Genomic DNA, 19972 nt, shown 5'->3' on the forward strand with positions numbered 1-19972 from the left:
TTGAGCGTTGTTGCAGTTGCTAACTGTATCGGTAACAGTTTCAGCATTGATAACATAGGCTTTGAGTTATTTGAAAGTACATTGAGTTGTCTCAGTTCAGGTACTTGCAAATAATTCTTTCTATTCTGCTCTTACTCTCCTACCCACATATCAGAATACAAGTAGTGTTATGGGGAAATATGTAGGAAATAACTTTATAGGGAAAATATTCTGCTTTAAGCTCAATTGTTTATGCTTAATTATACAAGTAATACATGAATATATATCCTTATAAAAAATTCAGACATAACAGAGATGACTAAATCTCCTTGGTCCATCTTCCATCCATGTGTCCCTTTACCCAGCCGGCTCTCATTAGTGTGTATCCTTTCAGAGCATTTCCTGTGCGTTCATATAAAAATAATCTGTTTAAAAGTTTTTTTGTATCCTTTTTTTTTTTAACACAAAGGGTATCATTATACATGGGTTTTGCATCTTTTTTCATTCAGTAATGTCTTATAGGTCTTTGCATATAATTACTTGGATATCTTACTCCACTTAAAAAAAAAGTTGTATGATGTTCTTTAGTATTGCTATACAGTAATTTATTCATTCCTCGATGGTCATTCAGGTTGTTCTTTTAGTAATATACACTCCAGTGACATCCTTATATGCTCCTCTTTAAACACATGTGTTTGTCCATAGGTTAGATACTTTATATTGTTATAGATAGAGCTCTGGTACTTAATGATCAGCAACAAATTTCATTTACAACTGATTGCGCTAGCACTGGGTAGTGACACCACAGTTGAGAACTGCTGGCCTAGAATACTGCTCTGCTACTGACTTAGTTGGAACTGTAGATATATCTCTTAATACGTCTTTCCATGATTCTCTTCAGTTAAAAAGAAAAAAAAATGGTTTACCCGTTGTCTTCTCCGCTTCACATGTGGGGAGGATGAAGTAAGATAGATAACAAATATATGCTATAAGAAGTCCAATATAAATCTGAATTCTACTAATTTATAATCTCAGAAGCAGGGACCATATTTTATTCACCTTTGCATGTTTAGCACACATTACCAGGCTTATAGTGGGCAGTGTTTGTGGAATGGATCCCAGATATCAAGGTGAACCAAAAAGTAGATCATATTTATCAGAAAGTTCCAGGACACTATAATTTTCTTAGATCTTTTACATTATCTAGAATCTGTACATTTTTCACTGAAAACTTTCCACCTTTTTAGCCTTATCTCACTTACCCTTCTACACTGCAGCTATAATTCTTCAAATTTATTCTTTCGTGGTCTTTCCCGCAACACAAACAGTAGTCAGTGATGTCCTGCAAGACTTTTATGATTCATCTGTAATGGCTAAGTTCAAGCACTACATTCTTTGTGAAGTTTCTCCTGCCTCTCCTTAACTCCTAAGTTTTAGGCACTTCCTCCTGATCTCCACTGCAGCTTATACACTGCTAAATGGCACAGAGTGAGTGTTGCTGAAGGAATGCCTGCCCACCTCTGGGCCTTGGTGGAATGTCACAGAACCAGGCAGGGCTTGGAACTTCACAGATAAATTATCTGAATCTGGAAAGTGAGAGGCATGTTGTTCTTGCTGACTTGTGGGATTCAGCACATATGGTGCAGAGGAAAGCAATTAAGATCATCTATGATATGCCTGTGCCTACCCTACTTCTTCAGCCTCTTCCTTTATCACACTTTTTTGCTGTTAGCCTCACTCCCTGCACTTCAACATTAACCAGCTTCTTGTGGTTTTCCAAACGTGCCATGCATTTAAAGTCTTTTCCCAGACGACTACTTATGTTTGAAATATTCTTTCCCTCTTGCCTGACAATCTAGCGAACACATTTTTATCTTCCAAGACGCAGCTTAGGTGTTGCCTTCTTTATTTTATTTTTTTTTAATTATAATCTTGTGATTGTTTTGTTTTTCATGTCATCATTCTTTTTTTTGAATTTTATTTATTTTTTTATATAGCAGGTTCTTATTAGTTATCCATTTTATACATATAAGTGTATATATGTCGATCCCAATCTCCCAATTCATCCCACCACCACCATCCTCCCCACTACTTTCCCCCCTTGGTGTCCATACATTTGTTCTCTACATCTGTGTCTCTATTTCTGCCCTGCAAACCAGTTCATCTGTACCATATTTCTAGGTTCCACATATATGCATTAGTATGCGATTTTTTTTTTCTCTTTCTGACTTACTTCACTCTGTATGACAGCCTCTAGGTCCATCCACGTCTCTACAAATGACCCAAAATAAAATATTACTTTTATGGCTGAGTAATATTGCATTGTATATATGCACCACATCTCCTTTATCCAGTTGTCAATGGGCATTTAGGTTGCTTCCATGTCCTGGCTATTGTAAATAGTGCTGCAGTGGACATAAGGGTGCAAGTGTCCTTCTGAATTATGGTTTTCTCTAGATATATGCCCAGTAGTGGGATTGCTGGGTCATATGGTAGTTCTGTTTTTAGTTTTTTAAGGAACCTCCATAGTGTTCTCCATAGTGGCTGTATCAATTTACATTCCCACCAACAGTGCAAGAGGGTTCCCTTTTCTCCACACCCTCTCCAGCATTTGTTGTTTCTAGATTTTCTGATGATGCCCATTCTAACTGGTATGAGGTGATACCTCATTGTAGTTTTGATTTGCATTTCCCTAATAATTAGTGATGTTGAGCACCTTTTCATGTGCTTCTTGGCCGTCTGTATGTCTTCTTTGGAGAAATGTCTATTTAGGTCTTCTACCCATTTTTTCATTGGGTTGTTTGTTTTTTTTTTAATATTGAGCTGCATGAGCCCTTTATATATTTTGGAGATTAACCCTTTGTCTGTTGATTCGTTTGCAAATATTTTCTCGCATTCTGAGGGTTGTCAATTCGTCTTGTTTATGGTCTCCTTGGCTGTGCAAAAGCTTTTAAGTATCAATAGGTCCCATTTGTTTATTTTCGTTTTTATTTCCATTACTCTATGAGGTGGATCAAAAAAGATCTTGCTGTGATTTATGTCAAAGAGTCTTCTTCCTGTGTTTTCCTCTAAGAGTTTTATAGTGTCCAGTCTTCCATTTAGGCCTCTAATCCATTTTGAGTTTATTTTTGTGTATGGTGTTAGGGAGTGTTCTAATTTCGTTCTTTTACATGTAGCTGTCCAGTTTTCCCAGCACCACTTATTGAGGAGACTCTTTTCTCCATTGTATATCCTTGCCTCCTTTGTCATAGATTAGTTGACCAGAGGTGTGTGGGTTTATCTCTGGGCTTTCTATCCTGCTCCATTGATCTGTGTTTCTGTTTTTGTGCCACTACCATATTGTCTTAATTACTGTAGCTTTGTAGTATAGTCTGAAGTCAGGGAGTCAGATTCCTCCAGCTCCATTTTTTTCCCTCAAGACTGCTTTGGCTATTCAGGGTCTTTTGTGTCTCCATACAAATTTTAAGATTTTTTGTTCTAGTTCGATAAAAAATGCCATTGGTAATTTGATAGGGATTGCATTGAATCTGTAGATTGCTTTGGGTAGTATAGTCATTTTCACAATGTTGGTTCTTCCAGTGCATGAACATGGTATATCTTTCCATCTGTTTGTATCATCTTTAATTTCTTTCAGCAGTCTTATAGTTTTCTTTTGTCTTTTGTCTCCTTAGGTAGGTTTATTCCTAGGTATTTTACTCTTTTTGTTGCAATAGTAAATGGGAGTGTTTCCTTAATTTCTCTTTCGGATTTTTCATCATTTGTATATAGGAATGCAAGAGACTTCTGTGCATTAATTTTGTATCCTGCAACTTTACCAAGACGTGATCTATCCTGGAGAATGTTCCTTGTGCACTTGAGAAGAAAGTGTAATCTGCTGGTTTTGGATGGAATGTCCTATAAATGTCAGTTAAATCTAGCTAGTCTATTGTGTCATTGAAATCTTGTGTTTCCTTATTAATTTTCTGTTTGGATGATCTGTCCATTGGTGTAAATGAGGTGTTAAAAGTCCCCCACTATTACTGTGTTTCCGTTGATTTCCTTTTTCATAGCTCTTAGCAGTTGCCTTATGTATTGAGGTGCTCCTATGTTGGGTGCATATATATTTATAATTGTTATATCTTCTTTTTGGATTGATCCCTTGATCATTATGTATTGTCCTTTCTTGTCTCTTGTAACGTTCTTTATTTTAAAGTCTATTTATCTGATACGAGTATTGCTACTCCAGCTTTCTTTTGATTTCCATTTGCATGGAATATCTTTTTCCATCCCCTCACTTTCAGTCTGTATATGTCCCTAGGTCTGAAGTGGTTCTCTTGTAGACAGCATATATATGGGTCTTGTTTTTGTATCCATTCAGCAAGCCTGTGTCTTTTGGTTGGAGCATTTAATCCATTCATGTTTAAGGTAATTATCGATATCTGTGTTCCTATTACCATTTTCTTAATTGTTATGGGTTTGTTTTTGTAGGTCCTTTACTTCTCTTGTGTTTCCCACTTAGAGAAGTTCCTTTAGCATTTGTTGTAGAGCTGGTTTGGTGGCGCTGAATTCTCTTAGCTTTTGCTTGTCTGAAAAGCTTTTGATTTCTCCGTTGAATCTGAATGAGATCCTTGCTGAGTAGAGTAATCTTGGTTGTAGGTTCTTCCCTTTCATCACTTTAAATATATGATGCCACTCCCTTCTGGCTTGTGGAGTTTCTGCTGAGGAATCGGCTGTTAACTTTATGGGAGTTCCCTTGTATGTTATTTGTCATTTTTCCCTTGTTGCTTTCAATAATTTTTCTTTGTCTTTAATTTTTGTCAATTTGATTGCTACGTGTCTCGGTGTGTTTCTCCTTGGGTTTATCCTGCCTGGGACTCTCTGTGCTTCCTGGACTTGGGTGGCTATTTCCTTTCCCATGTTAGGGGTGTTTTCAACTATAATCTCTTCAAATATTTTCTCAGGTCCTTTCTCTCTCTCTTCTCCTTCTGGGACCCCTATAATGTGAATGTTTTTGTGTTTAATGTCCCAGAGGTCTCTTTGGCTGTCTTCATTTCTTTTCATTCTTTTTTCTTTATTCTGTTCCATGGCAGTGAATTCCACCATTCTGTCTTCCTGGTCACTTATCCGTTCTTCTGCTTCAGTTATTCTGCTATTGATTCCTTCTAGTGTATTTTCCATTTCAGTTATTATATTGTTCATCTCTGTTTGTTTGTTCTTTAATTCTTCTAGGTCTTTGTTAAACATTTCTTGCATCTTCTCCATCTTTGCCTCCATTCTTTTTCCGAGGTCCTGGATCATCTTCACTATCATTATTCTGAATTCTTTTTCCGGAAGGTTGCCTATCTCCACTTCATTTAGTTGTCTTTCTGGGGTTTTATCTTGTTCCTTCATCTGGTACATAGCCCTCTGCCTTTTCATCTTGTCCATCTTTCTGTGAATGTGGTTTTTGTTCCACAGGCTGCAGGATTGTAGTTCTTGCTTCCGCTGTCTTGGTGTTGCCTTCTTTAATTAATCGTTTCCATAAACCCTCCACTTCCCTCAGAATTGATGGGTCCCTTCTTTGTTTCCCATGTATACTGCAGCACAACTCAGTTACAATTCAGTTATTATATTTACTTGTTGATGTATTGTCTTCCCCTACTACAATGTAAATTTCTTGAGTGGAGGCAACTGTGCTTTTATTAATTTTAATATTTTCAGCACCCATTATCATATAGAGTGACTAGTAGACACTCAACAAATGTTTATTGAGTAAGCAAAATATGTATACTATATAGTACATATGCAAATATAATATATAACAATAATATATTAGAAAATGTGTCATTTCATAAATCAAAATATGAAGTAGATGGTCACTTTCATATATTTTTGCAGTTCATATTTCTTATTATGGAAGTCTCTAGATTTATGGATAAGCATTGTATAATGAGATTTCTGGTTCTTTATTCAACTATATTATACAATTAAAAATATTGAGTATTCTCTAAGGGTATCTATAATTGTTTGAAGAATTGTGAAATAGATTTATATGTAATAAATCTGCTGAGACAGAAGTTTCTGTACAGTTTTGAGATTATTCTTGACCATCTAATATAAAATTCATTCCCCATAACTATAACAAGATTAATAGCCATCTTTTCAACAGTTTTGTAGTGTTAGATTTGAAAGACTGGCACATAACTTAACAAAAAACAAAATTATTTTAGAGAGTTGATTCAATTTAATATTGTTTCACTGTTTTAACCACTCATTTTAAATACACTATAATTTCTTTTGAAGATTCTGAATACTGTTATAGTAATGAAATCTTTCTTTTAAATGTTTTCCTTTGCACATAGATCCTTATGTACTTTCTCCATTAGCAGGCTTAGCCGTCTCATGATTCACCACAGTTGTCAGTTACCAATCAAGTGTATGTATATGATTTTAAAATTACTGATTTAACTTTTTGTTAGTTATTAAAGGTTTTGGAGATCAAGAATAACTGTCCATTTATACTATGTCTAACTCATGAAGTTAACCATCACACTCTCAGTGCCATAACACACACACATACCTAGCATCTGGCCAGCAGTCTACACTGGGGATAAGTCAGCTAAGGGCCATGACAGTAGAAAGAAGATGGGCAAAGTTAGATGAGATGAACAGAAAAAACGGGTCAAGGAAAGGGTTGAAACTACATGGAGATGGTGAAACTTCTTATAACTTTCTCTGAATCTTCATCTTAAAATGCCATTCTAGATTAATATTTTAACCAAATTATTATAATTTTCACATGTCACTGAGACTGTTAGTTCATTCCAAATGTTTATGGTTGATGTAAGATGTAAACTGGTTCTTTCAAGTGCTTTCATTTCTTTTTCTTCTCTTTTTTTTCCCTTTTACCCATAAATAGGAGCTTATTATCATATCACATATTTATATCATGTTTTCTTTTAAAGATATTTGCATACAGGATGCATTATCCAAAAATTACATTAAAAGGGGCTCACACAGAAGTAACTTTGTTTCCATCTTAAAGCCCTAATGTATTGAAAGATAATAATGGGGTATGAATTGGAAAATACACACAAGGTAGTTAGTTATATAATATGTTTTGATGGATTATAACCATTCTGCCTTAGATTTATTGCACTTTTCTTGATCCTTAGAAAATGGTAGCACTCACCACAAAACCACAATACATAAATTGCCAAGTGTGGCTGACTTGCACATTCCTTTTAGAGGAACTTATAACTGGTAAGCCTTTTAACCATAAGAAACGGTCAACATTCAATGAACTTGAGGCAGTGTATTAAATGAGAAAATTGGGAAATTTTTTTTTAAGAGGAGGTAATGTGGATCATTATGTTACTTCAGGTATTAATATTTACTGTTTTTCTTTAGAAAATAAATTACTGTAGGCTTATAAAGTTGAGAAGTACATTTTCTGGTAACATAATCCTTTGTTCCCTTTAAGCTTTTAACTAACACTAAATCTGAACATGATAGGTAACTTAAAGTAAGTAGCATTTAGGTGACTAACTTGGTGTGTTTCTGTTATTTTATTTTTGCAAATATCTATGTAAAATGATTCAGTATTACAGCTGTTTTATGCTAAAGTTTATGCTACAGGTGAATTGTACTTGTCCTGTTTTTAATTGTAGATGATGATAGTATTTGAATTTTAGATTTTTAATTGCCATAGCTATAACTCTTACATTTTAAATCTTAGGAAAATAACTTGATATTATAGAATTTGGGGGGCAGCGAGTTTGCTTTGCCTTAATAAAGATGTAATATCATGCTCCAAGAAATACAGTTCTAAAAATTTGCTGTTGAAGTTAATTTTGAGATTTTTCATATTCAATTAATGGCATTTGTAAATTCTTTTAAAGTTAATCAGATGTGAAGTGCATCAGCGATTACCTACTTGGCATTTGATGAGATACTTACATACTACACCAATAATGAAAAAGGTATTTTAAATAGTGTATATAATTAGGAAGGTAATACTTTTTTTTTAAGTTTAATTCTGAAATCTTCATAGAGGCCAAAAAGTTTCAAAACTTGCTTTAACTTTATAAAAGTTATAGCTAACTCACTGCACAGCCTGATCCTGTCAGCCAGTCCACAGAGAGACACAAGTTAAAATTAGTAATAAGAAACTGTTAACATCATATTGACAACCAAATATGTAAGTTGAAACATTCTACCTTCCAATTAGACATCCTGGGGAATTGAGTAACCGTTGTTGAGGTCAGGGGCTTTGCAGTACAAACAGTTCTGTTAAAATTTGACATATGTGTTGCTAAAAAACACCATACTATGGAAAATAATACAGTCAAAAAATAAAAAACAAAACCCTACAAGACTTACGGGAAACATGGAATTGGAGTACAACACTCAAAATGTCATCAGTGAACATTTAGAAAGATAGGAACCTTAAAAAACATAGTATAGTTTTACACATGTTAAGTGGCTAAGAAATATGTAAATACTTGTACAATAGTTATACAAATAAATATTGTATTTTGCTTTTAAACCCTCCTGAAGTTTGCCTTGTAAAAGAAGTTTCCACATAGTTGTGGAAGCTTGTTATTGTGAAGTGGTTGAAGAAGCGTTTTCTGAAATCACAAGGGAAGTTGAACACAAGTTGTGGATGGGTGTGACTGATTCCACGAAGATGCAGTGAGCTGAGGTAGCTGGCAGATGGTTGAGGTGTGTTCACATTCACACTTTGTGTATTCACATGAAGCTTGTTTCAGCTGAGTATGGTTTTCTGCATTCACCTAGTGTTTCTGGCAGATAAAGTCACAGCAAAATTCATTTAGTGTTCAAATTGTTCCCTAACGTATCAATTGCATTGAAACAAATTTACAGTTTCAAAACAAGTATTACAGCAGCACTGACATAGCCGGGGGTAAGGCAGACACTTTGGTTTGGAGGGATAGCTACCATTTTTTATAGTAGTCTTTAATCTAGATGTATTCTGATCTGTATTTAGAGACTTATTGCAACAGTATTTTTTGAACATCTACTACTTGCCTTACACTTTCTAAGTGTTTAGGGTACAGCAGCAGTGAACAAGGTAGTCTCTCCACTTCGAAACTAACATTACTTGTGTAAAAATTTCTGTTTGTTGTCCAGGGTTAGTTTTAGGAGGTAAAATTGGATAGATGAATGGAAGAGGAAGTCTGGTAAAAGGAGTCTACTGGGCAGCAAGGCTTTTCTCTAACCTCTTAAATATATATACTTTTATAAGACAATTTCCTAGGGTTCTAGCCAACTCAAGATTCCATTGTTTATAGAAAAAATTATCGTCTCTGGAAGTCACTATGGAAATCAGAGTTAAATTTTAGGATGGTATATATGGTTAAAGTGGAAAGACCTCCTTCTTGTCCGCAAGCTAAAGGAGAATCCTAATGCAGTTGAGAAGTGAATTTTAGTTTTATATATTTCATCCTATTTCTCTGTGATATTTCAACATGAACTGTATTTTTTCTGTTATAGTAATTAAATTTGTTCCAGCAAAACTCAACCATGTACAAACTGGGCAAAGATAAAATATGTATACCAGTTTACATAATAATACTAAACGGTTAGTGTTAACTCAAGATCTTCTATGATAAAGGCCACTGTACACTTGCAGCCTTCATTGGCCTTTCTCGTCTTCTCTTGTAGATACTCACCACCCCAAACTCCTTCTTCATAATTCCCTTTCCTCCTGTCCCTCCTTCTTTTAGCCAGACAGGTGACTGACTCATTGTCTCCAGGACCTGCCCAGTATTTGGTTGCCTTGCTTCATACTTTAACCTTCTTATTTAAGTACCCATGATTCAAGACCCTCCCACACCCTCCCTCAGCCCAGAGAGCCCTTTAAACACCTATAGCACAGTTTATATCACTTATCTGGCACTTATATGCAACCTAATATTTGGTTTTCAGGTAGCTTTATCTGAGTTACCTAATTAAAACAAATTATTTGTCCCATATACATGGGAAAGGAAGGCCTCAAAGGCTCAGTCAACTCCTTCAATATTCTGCAGCCAGAGTGGCCTGCAGCTGTGTTTGCTAAGGTTTTGCTCCTTTGTACTTTGTGGAAATTCATGATATTTAGAATAAATAATTATTACTACTAGTGTTTGTCATTTTTGCTACAGGCCAGGCAAGTGTAATACCATTAATTTTCACTGTGTTATCACTAATCCTGTAAATTCTTGGAGTTTCCTTCATTTTACAAGGAAGAAATGATAGTGTTAATGGCTACCATTTACATAAGCTATTTTATGTACTTGTTTGCTTGCTCTGTGTTCCTTTTTATTATCTTATGTGTATTACTCAAAATCATGTGAGGTAGCTACTCTGTCATCACCATTTTGTAGGTAAAGAAACTGAGACACAGAGGAGTTTAATGATTTGCCCAAGAAGATACTGCAAGTAAGTGACAGATTAAATTTCATAAATAAATGAGCACAAATTATAGAATCCTAGAATTTATACTTAACCAGCCATTTAATTGTCTCATCTTATTAAATGAAACAATGCCCACTAATGTAGAAATTGAGGGTGAAATATTTAGCAGTGTTATTTCTGTTTTTAACTATTAACATGTTCTTTCGCCAGAAAATTTTAGAAACAGATGGTTAGAGTATTGTTTCTTGAAATTCTACTGCTTAGGAAAGTTCTAAGCTTATCTGAGAGTTACATTTAATTTATTCATTGATTTCTTTTTTTAATAAGACTTTAATAATAAAGGCCAACACTTTGTCAAGTTTAAATTACATAAATCTAAGTAGTTTATATAAGATACATTACCAGTTACTCCTTTTTTATTTATCTTTTTATAAATTAATTAATTAATTTATTTATGGCTGCATTGGGTCTTCGTTGCTGCACGCGGGCTTTCTCTAGTTGTGGTGAGCGGGGGCTACTCTTTGTTGTGGTGCACGGGCTTCTCCCTGTGGTGGCTTCTCTCGTTGCAGAGCACAGGCTCTAGGCACACGGGTTTCAGTAGTTGTGGCATGCGGGCTCAGTAGTTGTGGCTCACAGGCTCTAGAGCACAGGCTCAGTAGTTGTGGCGCACAGGCTTAGTTGCTCCGTGGCACGTGGGATCTTTCTGGACAAGGGATCGAACCCACATACCCTGCATTGTCAGATGGATCCTTTTTTTTTTTTTTTTTTTTTTTTTTTTGCGGTACGCGGGCCTCTCACTGCCCTGGCCTCTCCCGTTGCGGAGCACAGGCTCCGGACGCGCAGGGTCAGCGGCCATGGCTCACGGGCCTAGCCGCTCCGTGGCATGTGGGATCTTCACGGACCGGGGCACGAACCCATGTCCCCTGCATCGGCAGATGGACTCTCAACCACTGTGCCACCAGGGAAGTCCACTCCTTTTTTCTTAAAAGTTAGATCTCTGGGAATTTTGCTTTCCTCCATCATTTATTTTGTATGGTACCTCCTGGCCAGGAGCAGTCAACTTTAATCTTTTACATATCTGTATAGTCATAGTTTGGGGGTTTTGTTTGTTTTTTAATCTCTTGTCAAGGTTTGTTTAAAAGTAATACATCTCATCTAAATCTATAATTTCAATAGTAGAATAGTAGTGTTTACCCCTATCCCCTCCCCTCTCATTTCTCCCCATTTCTCCTGGGGTTAGAATTGCGAGAGCTTTGCTGTTTTCTTGGACTTGATGGAAAGCCAGCTTTTGGTCACATATGGTTAATATTCTACAGTTTTTTCATTAACAACACACACACTTTTCTTCCCAAAATGCTAGTAGGGGAAGGACCTTGGCAATATAATCCACCCCTCATAATAGATTAAGTGTAGGCTAACAGTATTTACAGGAAAAAGTAATATAAATACTGAATATGGATTTAAGCAAAAAATTGTGAAATAAGTATTGGGCAGATGGACATTGGAGTGAAGAAGCATGGTTATATTATAGGATGGGAACTAAGTTATAAAGCTAACTCTTCATTTTCCACAATAGGAAATCCATAGAAAATGTATAAAATTGAAAAATCAAGAAATAGCCCTATAATCATCTTTGTAGGAATGTGGAGAAACAGCTCAGTGTTGACAGTGGAATATGGAATAGGATAAAAGTGGAGAGGCATGAGACAGGGAAATTGCTGGTTTCTTGATAAACTTTGTAGTACTGTTTGGCTTTTAAAAAACTATGTACATGTTTTCTTCTTTAAATTTTTATTTAATTTTTCATTATAGGGTATATCCTTAGAATAGTTCCGGAACAAAAAATTAAGATATTTTAAAATCAATTTTTGTATATAATGTTTGGTGTTTGGGCTGGAAGGAATGTTGGCCTTTAGGGAAAAAATTAATAATGACTGTGTGATGTTTTATACATAGTATAACCAAGAATATTTTTCTTTGACTGTTCTTAAATTATATGGTAGGATTGTCTCATCTATGCTCAGATTTTAATTAATGCCAGCACCATAGATGCCTCTCAAATGTTTATCTGCAGCCTAGACCTCTCCTCTGAGCTCCAGGTCCATATATCCCAACTCCCTCTGTGATATCACTGTTTTGAGGTTTTAAAGGTACCCTAGACTCAGTATGTTCAAAACTAAACTTAGAATCTACCCCTTTGTTTTCTTGGACCTTTTCTGTTGTTCCCTAGTTTATAGATGGGACCACCATCTGAGCAAATAAGAAAGCAACCTTTATACCTCCTTCTTTACCCCAGTATCTAATCCATCTCAAAGTTCTATTAAATTTTACTTCCTAAATATCCCTGAAGATTTTCCTTCTACTCACTGTCCGTTGCTATCTCTGCAGTTACAAGCTATTAACTATTTCATGGTTACACTACAGCATTTTTCTAACTGGTCTTCTCATATATTCTTTTGCCCCTTTTCTCTGTACTATAGCCATTCTTCATACATACAGGTTTTCTTGATCATGTCACCTTTCCTGCCTCTGAGCTTAAATCTTTCAGTGGCTTCCCATTACCCTGAAGCTAAAACCTCCAAATTTTAATGGCCCAAAAGGCACTTCACGATGTGGCCCCTACCTTTCTCTTGCTGCTGCTCTTTATAGTTTTTCCTCATGTACTCCCTTCCAGTCTGTTTTTGAATGATGTGAAACGGATGAAAAAGATTACTGTGTCAGCAACAAGGTAGACTGAGATAGCAGGCAGCAGATCTGGTAGCAGGAGGCAGACAGAATATAAAATAGTGGACAAGTTAAAATAGTTACCTAAATTATGAGCTTGTTTTGATGTGCCTTTAATCCAGGAATGTCTGTGACCTGGAGAGCAAGGGTATAGACTCTAATACTTGTATCTCCAACATGGTATCTGCTGCATACTAGGCACTCCTTAAATTCGTGGGTTGTGGATGGTGATGATAGTCTAATTTTAAATATCCAGTTACCTCATAAATGCTCAAATTTTGATCAGACCTATAAGTCCTGTTGCTTTTCTTTATCGTTGTTTTTTAATCTGAAGACTGTGGTCTCTTCTTGTGAGTACCGTTAAACCATTATTTGTGTTATACTCTTACAGTCCTGGAAGAATTCACCATGGTAAACAGTAGTGAAAATGAAGACTTGATAATTATCATAACGTGAAGTCTGAGTGAGCCATTAACTGATACTTAGTACTCTGCACTGTCATAATATTGAGAGGTCAGAAATAAATTGCTTACATACTCTAAGAAAGGAAAGAATATGGCACATTTTGTAAATCTTTCCAGTATATTTACAGTTGGGTTTTGTAGTACTGTGTATACTCTGCTACTGTTTAGAATCCTTAAGAAATTATTCCTCCTAGATCATTTGAGCTGGTGGCAGGTTAGGTGCCAAAATTTTGCACCTACTGTTAGAAGCATACCTATAAAGTATGACTTCTTTATTTTCTCAGAAGAGCAGTCATTTTGCATCTTAACCATAGAAAATATATTTTTGTTTATTATTAGAAATAATTTTCCAGATTAAGTTGTAAAGTATTTCTTGGTTTTCCTTTCGTAATTAAATAAATACCTGTTTGTTTCAGTAATGTGTTTAGTTGTAAAACTTATTCACTCACCCACAAAGGCTATATTTAAAAATAGTTATCTTGCCTTGTCCTTAAAGTTTACTTTTGCTGGATGCAGGATGTGGGTTCATTGTTTATTTTCCCTTTCAGCACTTAAATTTTGTCATTTCAGTATCTCCTGGACTCCACTGTTTTTGATAAGAAGTTGGCATTCATTTTAATTGTTGTTTCCCTATATTTCGTTTCTTCGGCTCCTTTCAAGATTTTTTTTTTTTCTTTGGTTTTCAGCACTTCGACTGTTAGGCCTCTCTGTGGTTTTCTTTGGCTTTTCCTGTTGAGGGTTTGCTGATCTTCTTGATCAAGATCTTTTTGTTTGTTTGTTGTTTTTAAAACAGGCTCTGGCCAGTTTTATTATAGAAAAATTTTGCATGATTTACTTTTCACAAATCTGTTTTGGCATGCTTCTAATGATATCAGAATCACCTGGATCATTGATAGCCATTGTGCATATTCTTTGGTATTTCCCACACGCTGTGCCCAATTCAACATTATTGCCACTGTAGATGGATACCAGTTTTGGCCAACATGACATAATACTCTGTTTCAGTTTTCCTCAATCTGAGCAGTTGTAGGTGAGGATGACAGGTTTCACTTTGCCTTGTCTTATTTTCAGAGCCTGCATGTACCCCAGCATGTACTTTCCACTTTTCATAAGGAGGTGGAATCTTGAGTTGATCTGGAGTCTAGAGTTGATTGACTTAGGCAACTTTTTTGTCTTCTTTGTGACCACCACCTTCCTGCCTTAGGTGCAGGATGGCGCCCAACCAAGAGCAACCTCCAAGATGGCCGGGGAGCCAGTCAAGATCTTCTGGATGTGTAAATTTATATCATTTACTAACTTGGGGAAATTTTTAGCCACTGTTTCATTAAATACTTTTTTCTACCCCATTCTCCCTCCCCTTTTCTTCTGGATATCCACTTACAGGTATATTATATTAGAGTTATTGATTCTTTCTCACAGGTCCCTGAGGGTCTGTTCATCTCCCTACCTCAACCATGTTTTTTTTCCTCCTCTCTTCAGGTTAGAATGATTTCTATTGCTTTGTCTTCAAGTTCACTGACTCTTTCTTCTGTCATTTCTGATCTGTCGTTAAATCTAGCCAGTGAATTTTTTTATTTCAGACATTTTTCACTTCTTGAATTTGCATTTTTTAATAGTTTCTTTTTTTTTTGGCTGAGAAATCCAAGTATATTTGCCTTTACATTCTTGAACATAGTTAAAATAGCTGCTATAAAATCCTTATGTGCTAATTCTAGCATCTGGGTCATCTTGGGCTTGGTCTCCCTTAGTTGCCTTTCTCTTGAGAATGGGTCAGTTTTTCCTGTTTCTTATGTGTAATAATTTTAGTTTATAACTTGGACATTATGAATGACACATTGTAGAGACTCTGGAGTCTATTGTGTTCCTCTAGTGGGTATTGATGTTTGGCTGGTGGTTTGCTTCCTTACTTGTTTGTTTCAGTAGGCAGTTAACTTGGCTCAACTCAAACTTCAAACTGAAATGTCAGTTCTGTTATTTTAGCCTTAGCCTGGCTGTTTGGAATCTCTCGCATATGTGTAGCTTGGGGATCAGAGATACATGCAGAATTTATACACAGAATTTGGTGCTTCTCTCCTTTCTGTGATTTACTGGCTAGATTTTCAGCTGTTGTGGTCATGCCACAACATGACCTACCCTTTGGTTCATTAAGTGAGTAAGACTATGGATTTACTTGTTTGGGTTTTAGCTGAGCAAACCAGCTGAGGCCTGCTCTCTGGCTAAAAGCCACTTAAAAAATGGAAAATCACCCTGTGCTGTCCACTTCTTCTACGTACTGACTTCCTTCACCTCCCCACCCCCAGCACCACCACTCCCCCTTTGCTGTTTCTGCCTTCAATCTCTTTATACGTTGTCTAGTTATAGAAGTTGCTCATGAGAGAATTCGTCCAGTAGGAGCTACTTAGGCATTACAGGAAGTGGAATCCCTAAAATACAGTTGTACGTTTGAACAGTTTTCTTGTTAGTGTACTTGATAGTCTTTATTAGAAAGCAAGCGTGATAAGAGTTTTTCAAAGAACTTTAGAAATTTCTGTATATGTTTTAACAATAGAATAAGTTGAAATTTATTTACATGATTCATCTACTTTTAAATAAGAAAGGTTGTCCTGAATTAGACTGAGAATTTATTTATTTGCCTCTCCCTCAAATTATGTATATAAATTTCCAATCTAGGTTATTTGAAATGCATTTTAGAAGCAAAAAATATGAAGAAACCATACAGTAAAACCTTTATTTCATCCAACAAATGTTACATCTTTGACTTAGATCCGGGGGATACAGCAGTGAACTTCAAAGTTCTTAATCCTGTGGAGCTAACGCTTTAGGGATAGGCAGGTGGGTAGGTAAGTATGTCAGATATTGATAAATGCTATGAAGTAAAAGCAAGGTATGAGGATGTGATAGGGAGGGAAGGGAAACAAGTGTGGCATTATTTTAGATAGAGAGATTGGTCAAGGAAGCAGTCTCTGAGGAAGTGACATTTGATCAGAGACGTTAATGAAGTAAGAGAGAAAGCCATGCAAGTATCTGAGTGAAAAGTGTTCCAGGCAGAAGGAGCAAGGAGTCTAAAAGCCCTAAGGGAGGAATGAGATTGGCTTCTCTTTGGAAAGTAACCAGTGTGAGGGAACTTAGTTTGGAACTGAGGGAATAAAGATGGTGGTAGGAGACAAAGCCCCGGGGGTGGTAGTTAGCCAGGGCCCTTGTTTAGGATTTTGCGCTGGGGAAATGATTGTTCTGATTTACTTTTCACAAAGATCACTCTGTTCAATAGAGTGGGAGGTGGGGGTAGAGCAAAGAGTTAAGGCAGGGAGGAGACCAGTTAGGAGACCTTCGCAGTAGTAGTCTAGGTGAACTATGATGGCAGCTTGGACAAGAGCAGTAATAGAGGTGGGGAGAAGTGGTCAGATTCAGAATATTCTTTTGCAGATAACAGCCAACCAAACTTTATAATGGATTAGATATGGCATGTGAGAAGGACCAACTGAATGACTGGTGGTACCATATATGGAGATTAAAGAGACTGGGAAAGGTTTGGTTTGGATGGGGGAAAATTGAGAGTTCAATTTTGGACATAGTAAGTTTGAAGTGAATTTTAGATATCCAAAAGGATATGTGAGGCAGGCAGCTGGTTATATTAGTCTGGAACTCAAGGGAGAGAGAGCTCCCTTGCTGTTGGACATACAGATTTGCAAAGCCTCTCTTTAAAGTAGTGTGTTTGGATGAGATTACGTTGAAGAGGAATGTAGGTGTAATTGAAAAGAAACCCTAGATCTGAACTCTGTAACTCACCAAGATTTAGATGTTCCGAAAGGGAAGAGGATCTGACAAAGAAAACTGAGAAGGAGCTGCTAGTGGGTAGGAGGAAATCCAGAAGAGTATAAATCTCAGAGGCCAAGTGAAGAAATTGTTTAAAGAATGAGGGAGTGGTTGACTAGTTCATAAGCTACAGAGAGGTCTGGTGAGATGAGGACTGAGGAGTGACTGTTAAGTTTGACAACCTGAAGATCCAGGACAGCTTTGATAAGTGTAGTTTCAGTGGAGAAAAACTATGAAAACCTGACTGGGGAGGATTTAAAAGTGATAAGAGGAAGGAAATGAAGACAAAGTATAAACCACCCTTTCAAGGAGTTTAGCCCAAAAGAGGGAATGGGCAGATAAATGAGCTGATAGCTGGAGTGAAGTCAAGGAGGCTTTCTCAAGATGAGCAGTACTGTAGCCTGTTTATCGCCCTTTATTGTTATGTTTAAATATCTTTGCTAATTTCCAGTACTTTTCTTTTCTCTTGCAACCCATTTCTAGAAACACTACATTGAGTGCTAAAAATTGTGTGTGTGTGTCTGTGTGTGTGTGTTTTAGAAATAGATTTGAGAAATGTGTAATGCAGATAACTTGGTTTGGCAGTGCTTTTACCTATGAGATGTAACTAAGCTGAAGTCACACAGACAAAAGAATTAAGGAAAAATTAACCACATGATAATAAAAAGCTTGAGAGTCTTTACCAAACATGATATCTCAATGAGCTTTTATTGTGTTGAGGATTCGGGAGTCCTATCATAACTAAATTTACTCAAAAGTGTTTTAATATCTACTGTTATGCTGAAAACTGCCTACAAAGCACTAGGTGTGTAATAATGGGCAAAAGAGACCTAATTCCTATATTCATAGAGTTTACAGACTTGTATTTAAGCTTATGGAAAAGAGAAATGCTACAGATAAGAAATTTGTTTTAAAGAGATTGTCTTATTGTCAAATTTATACTAAAATGAAATGTATTTTAATTATTATGCAAATGGGATGATTTTAAATATTTTAATATGTTATTTAGGTTTAATATACTTTATACTATTTATATCCCAAAGAGGCTTTCAAGATTAAGCACGGTTTACATTAGGAATATTAGGAATATAAATAAGTTAGGTAATTCTCAACTTGGGCTATATGTTAGAATCACTCGGGGAGCTTTTAAATATCCACATGCTCATGCTGCTCCCAGCCAATTAAATCAGAACCTCTGGGGTTGGGGCCCAAGCATTAGCATTTTTAAAATACTAATTTTATAGAAACAGAGGGAATAAAATGCTGCTAAGCCCCTGAGAATGAATTGATTACACATTTAAAGATTAAGTATATCTGAAAATTAAGGCAAAATATCAAATGTTTTGATTTACAGATCAGTTTTAGACAAAGCAGGCAAAGCTATTTGTAGGACCAAACTTTTTCAGGATCCAAACTTTAAGAATTTTAAGTAGAATAAACAAGATTACTTACCTTAGACTGTCCTCTGATCATTAAGAAAAAAATCAGTAAAGTTACTCAGTTTTCCATTTTAAAAACAACCTTGACAGTTTCTTATTTGAATGCCTTTTAAAGCATACAAATACGTAGGAATTAGAATGCCATTATAAAGCATACAAATACATAGGAATTAGAACATTTTAAAGTTTGCCACCAGTAGTTATAAACTGAAAAGATAGTATAACTATATGGGAAGCATTATAGGACTAAATAATATTTTTATAGTTTATATTAAATGTTAGGTACTAAAGCACATACCCTTTTGTATTGAAATTTTAAATCCACAACAATATTCATTCTATAACAGTTCTCATTAAAGTTTTTTTTCTTTCTTTCACAGAAAATGCTTGGACAGAAGAGATGAGTACTGTTTCCACTAAGGCCTAGAATTGCCTACTGTACAAATAGTCCTGATCAGGCAATATACGAATGGCCCAAGGAAGCCACCAAATTGATTTTCAGGTTTTACATGACCTGCGACAAAAATTCCCTGAAGTACCTGAAGTTGTTGTATCCAGGTGCATGTTACAGGTCAGTGTTCAATGATTTCTGAATTTATTAATACAAACTTGGTATTTTTTTAAACACTGAAAGAAAACTCTTTTATCTTCTTTGGCTTTAGTGTACTATGATGGAGAGATGAGCTTTGGTGTCTGATAGTCACGTGGCCTTTAGCAAGTTATTAGGCTCTCTGTACCCCATCTGTCATATGGATAATACCTACCTTGTAAAGTAGATGGAGGATTAAATGAGATCTCAATATAAAGCATTGATACATGGTCCACACTTACTACGAGCTTGCTTCACTCCCCCCTTTCCCCATTTTGCCAGAACTTTTAAAAATTCCAGGTCTTCATACGAAAGTGAGAAAATCATTAAATAAGGAATCAGGAAACTTGGGATCTAATCCTAAATAGGCACCCTAAACATATTTGACAAGTAATATGCCTTCTTTTGTGCTTTAGTTTTCTTATCTGTAAAATGAGGAAATTTGACTAGACAATGCCTGAAGTCCCAATGCTAAAGAAGAAAAATGTTTCTTTTTATATCTCTTAATTTAATCTGTAAGTTTTCCAATTAATACCACTATCTAATAAATTTTTACATTTTTCTTAGTACGTACAATTTTAGAAATC

The 19972-nt window shown here is 35.9% G+C and overlaps 1 protein-coding gene and 1 pseudogene across 5 annotated transcripts in view; one reads left to right on the forward strand and one right to left on the reverse strand.

Moving 5' to 3' along the window:
- The window catches only part of TAB2 (TGF-beta activated kinase 1 (MAP3K7) binding protein 2), an 84739-nt gene that overhangs the window by 26849 nt on the left and 37918 nt on the right, over positions 1–19972 (forward strand). For all 5 annotated transcript variants that reach the window (XM_022558901.3, XM_030760362.2, XM_089922129.1 and 2 more), the window contains one exon: positions 19177–19367. In XM_022558901.3, the coding sequence (XP_022414609.1) occupies positions 19266–19367 (102 nt within the window). In that variant the 5' untranslated portion in view covers positions 19177–19265. The remainder of the gene's footprint in view (positions 1–19176; positions 19368–19972) is intronic.
- Positions 13059–14983, reverse strand: LOC111168371 (large ribosomal subunit protein eL30 pseudogene; annotated as a pseudogene).

The sequence above is a fragment of the Delphinapterus leucas genome, chromosome 12, assembly GCF_059928025.1.
Source record: "Delphinapterus leucas isolate spDelLeu-1000000601 "Yukka" chromosome 12, BTC_Dleu_Yukka2, whole genome shotgun sequence".
NCBI classification, from domain to species: domain Eukaryota; kingdom Metazoa; phylum Chordata; class Mammalia; order Artiodactyla; family Monodontidae; genus Delphinapterus; species Delphinapterus leucas.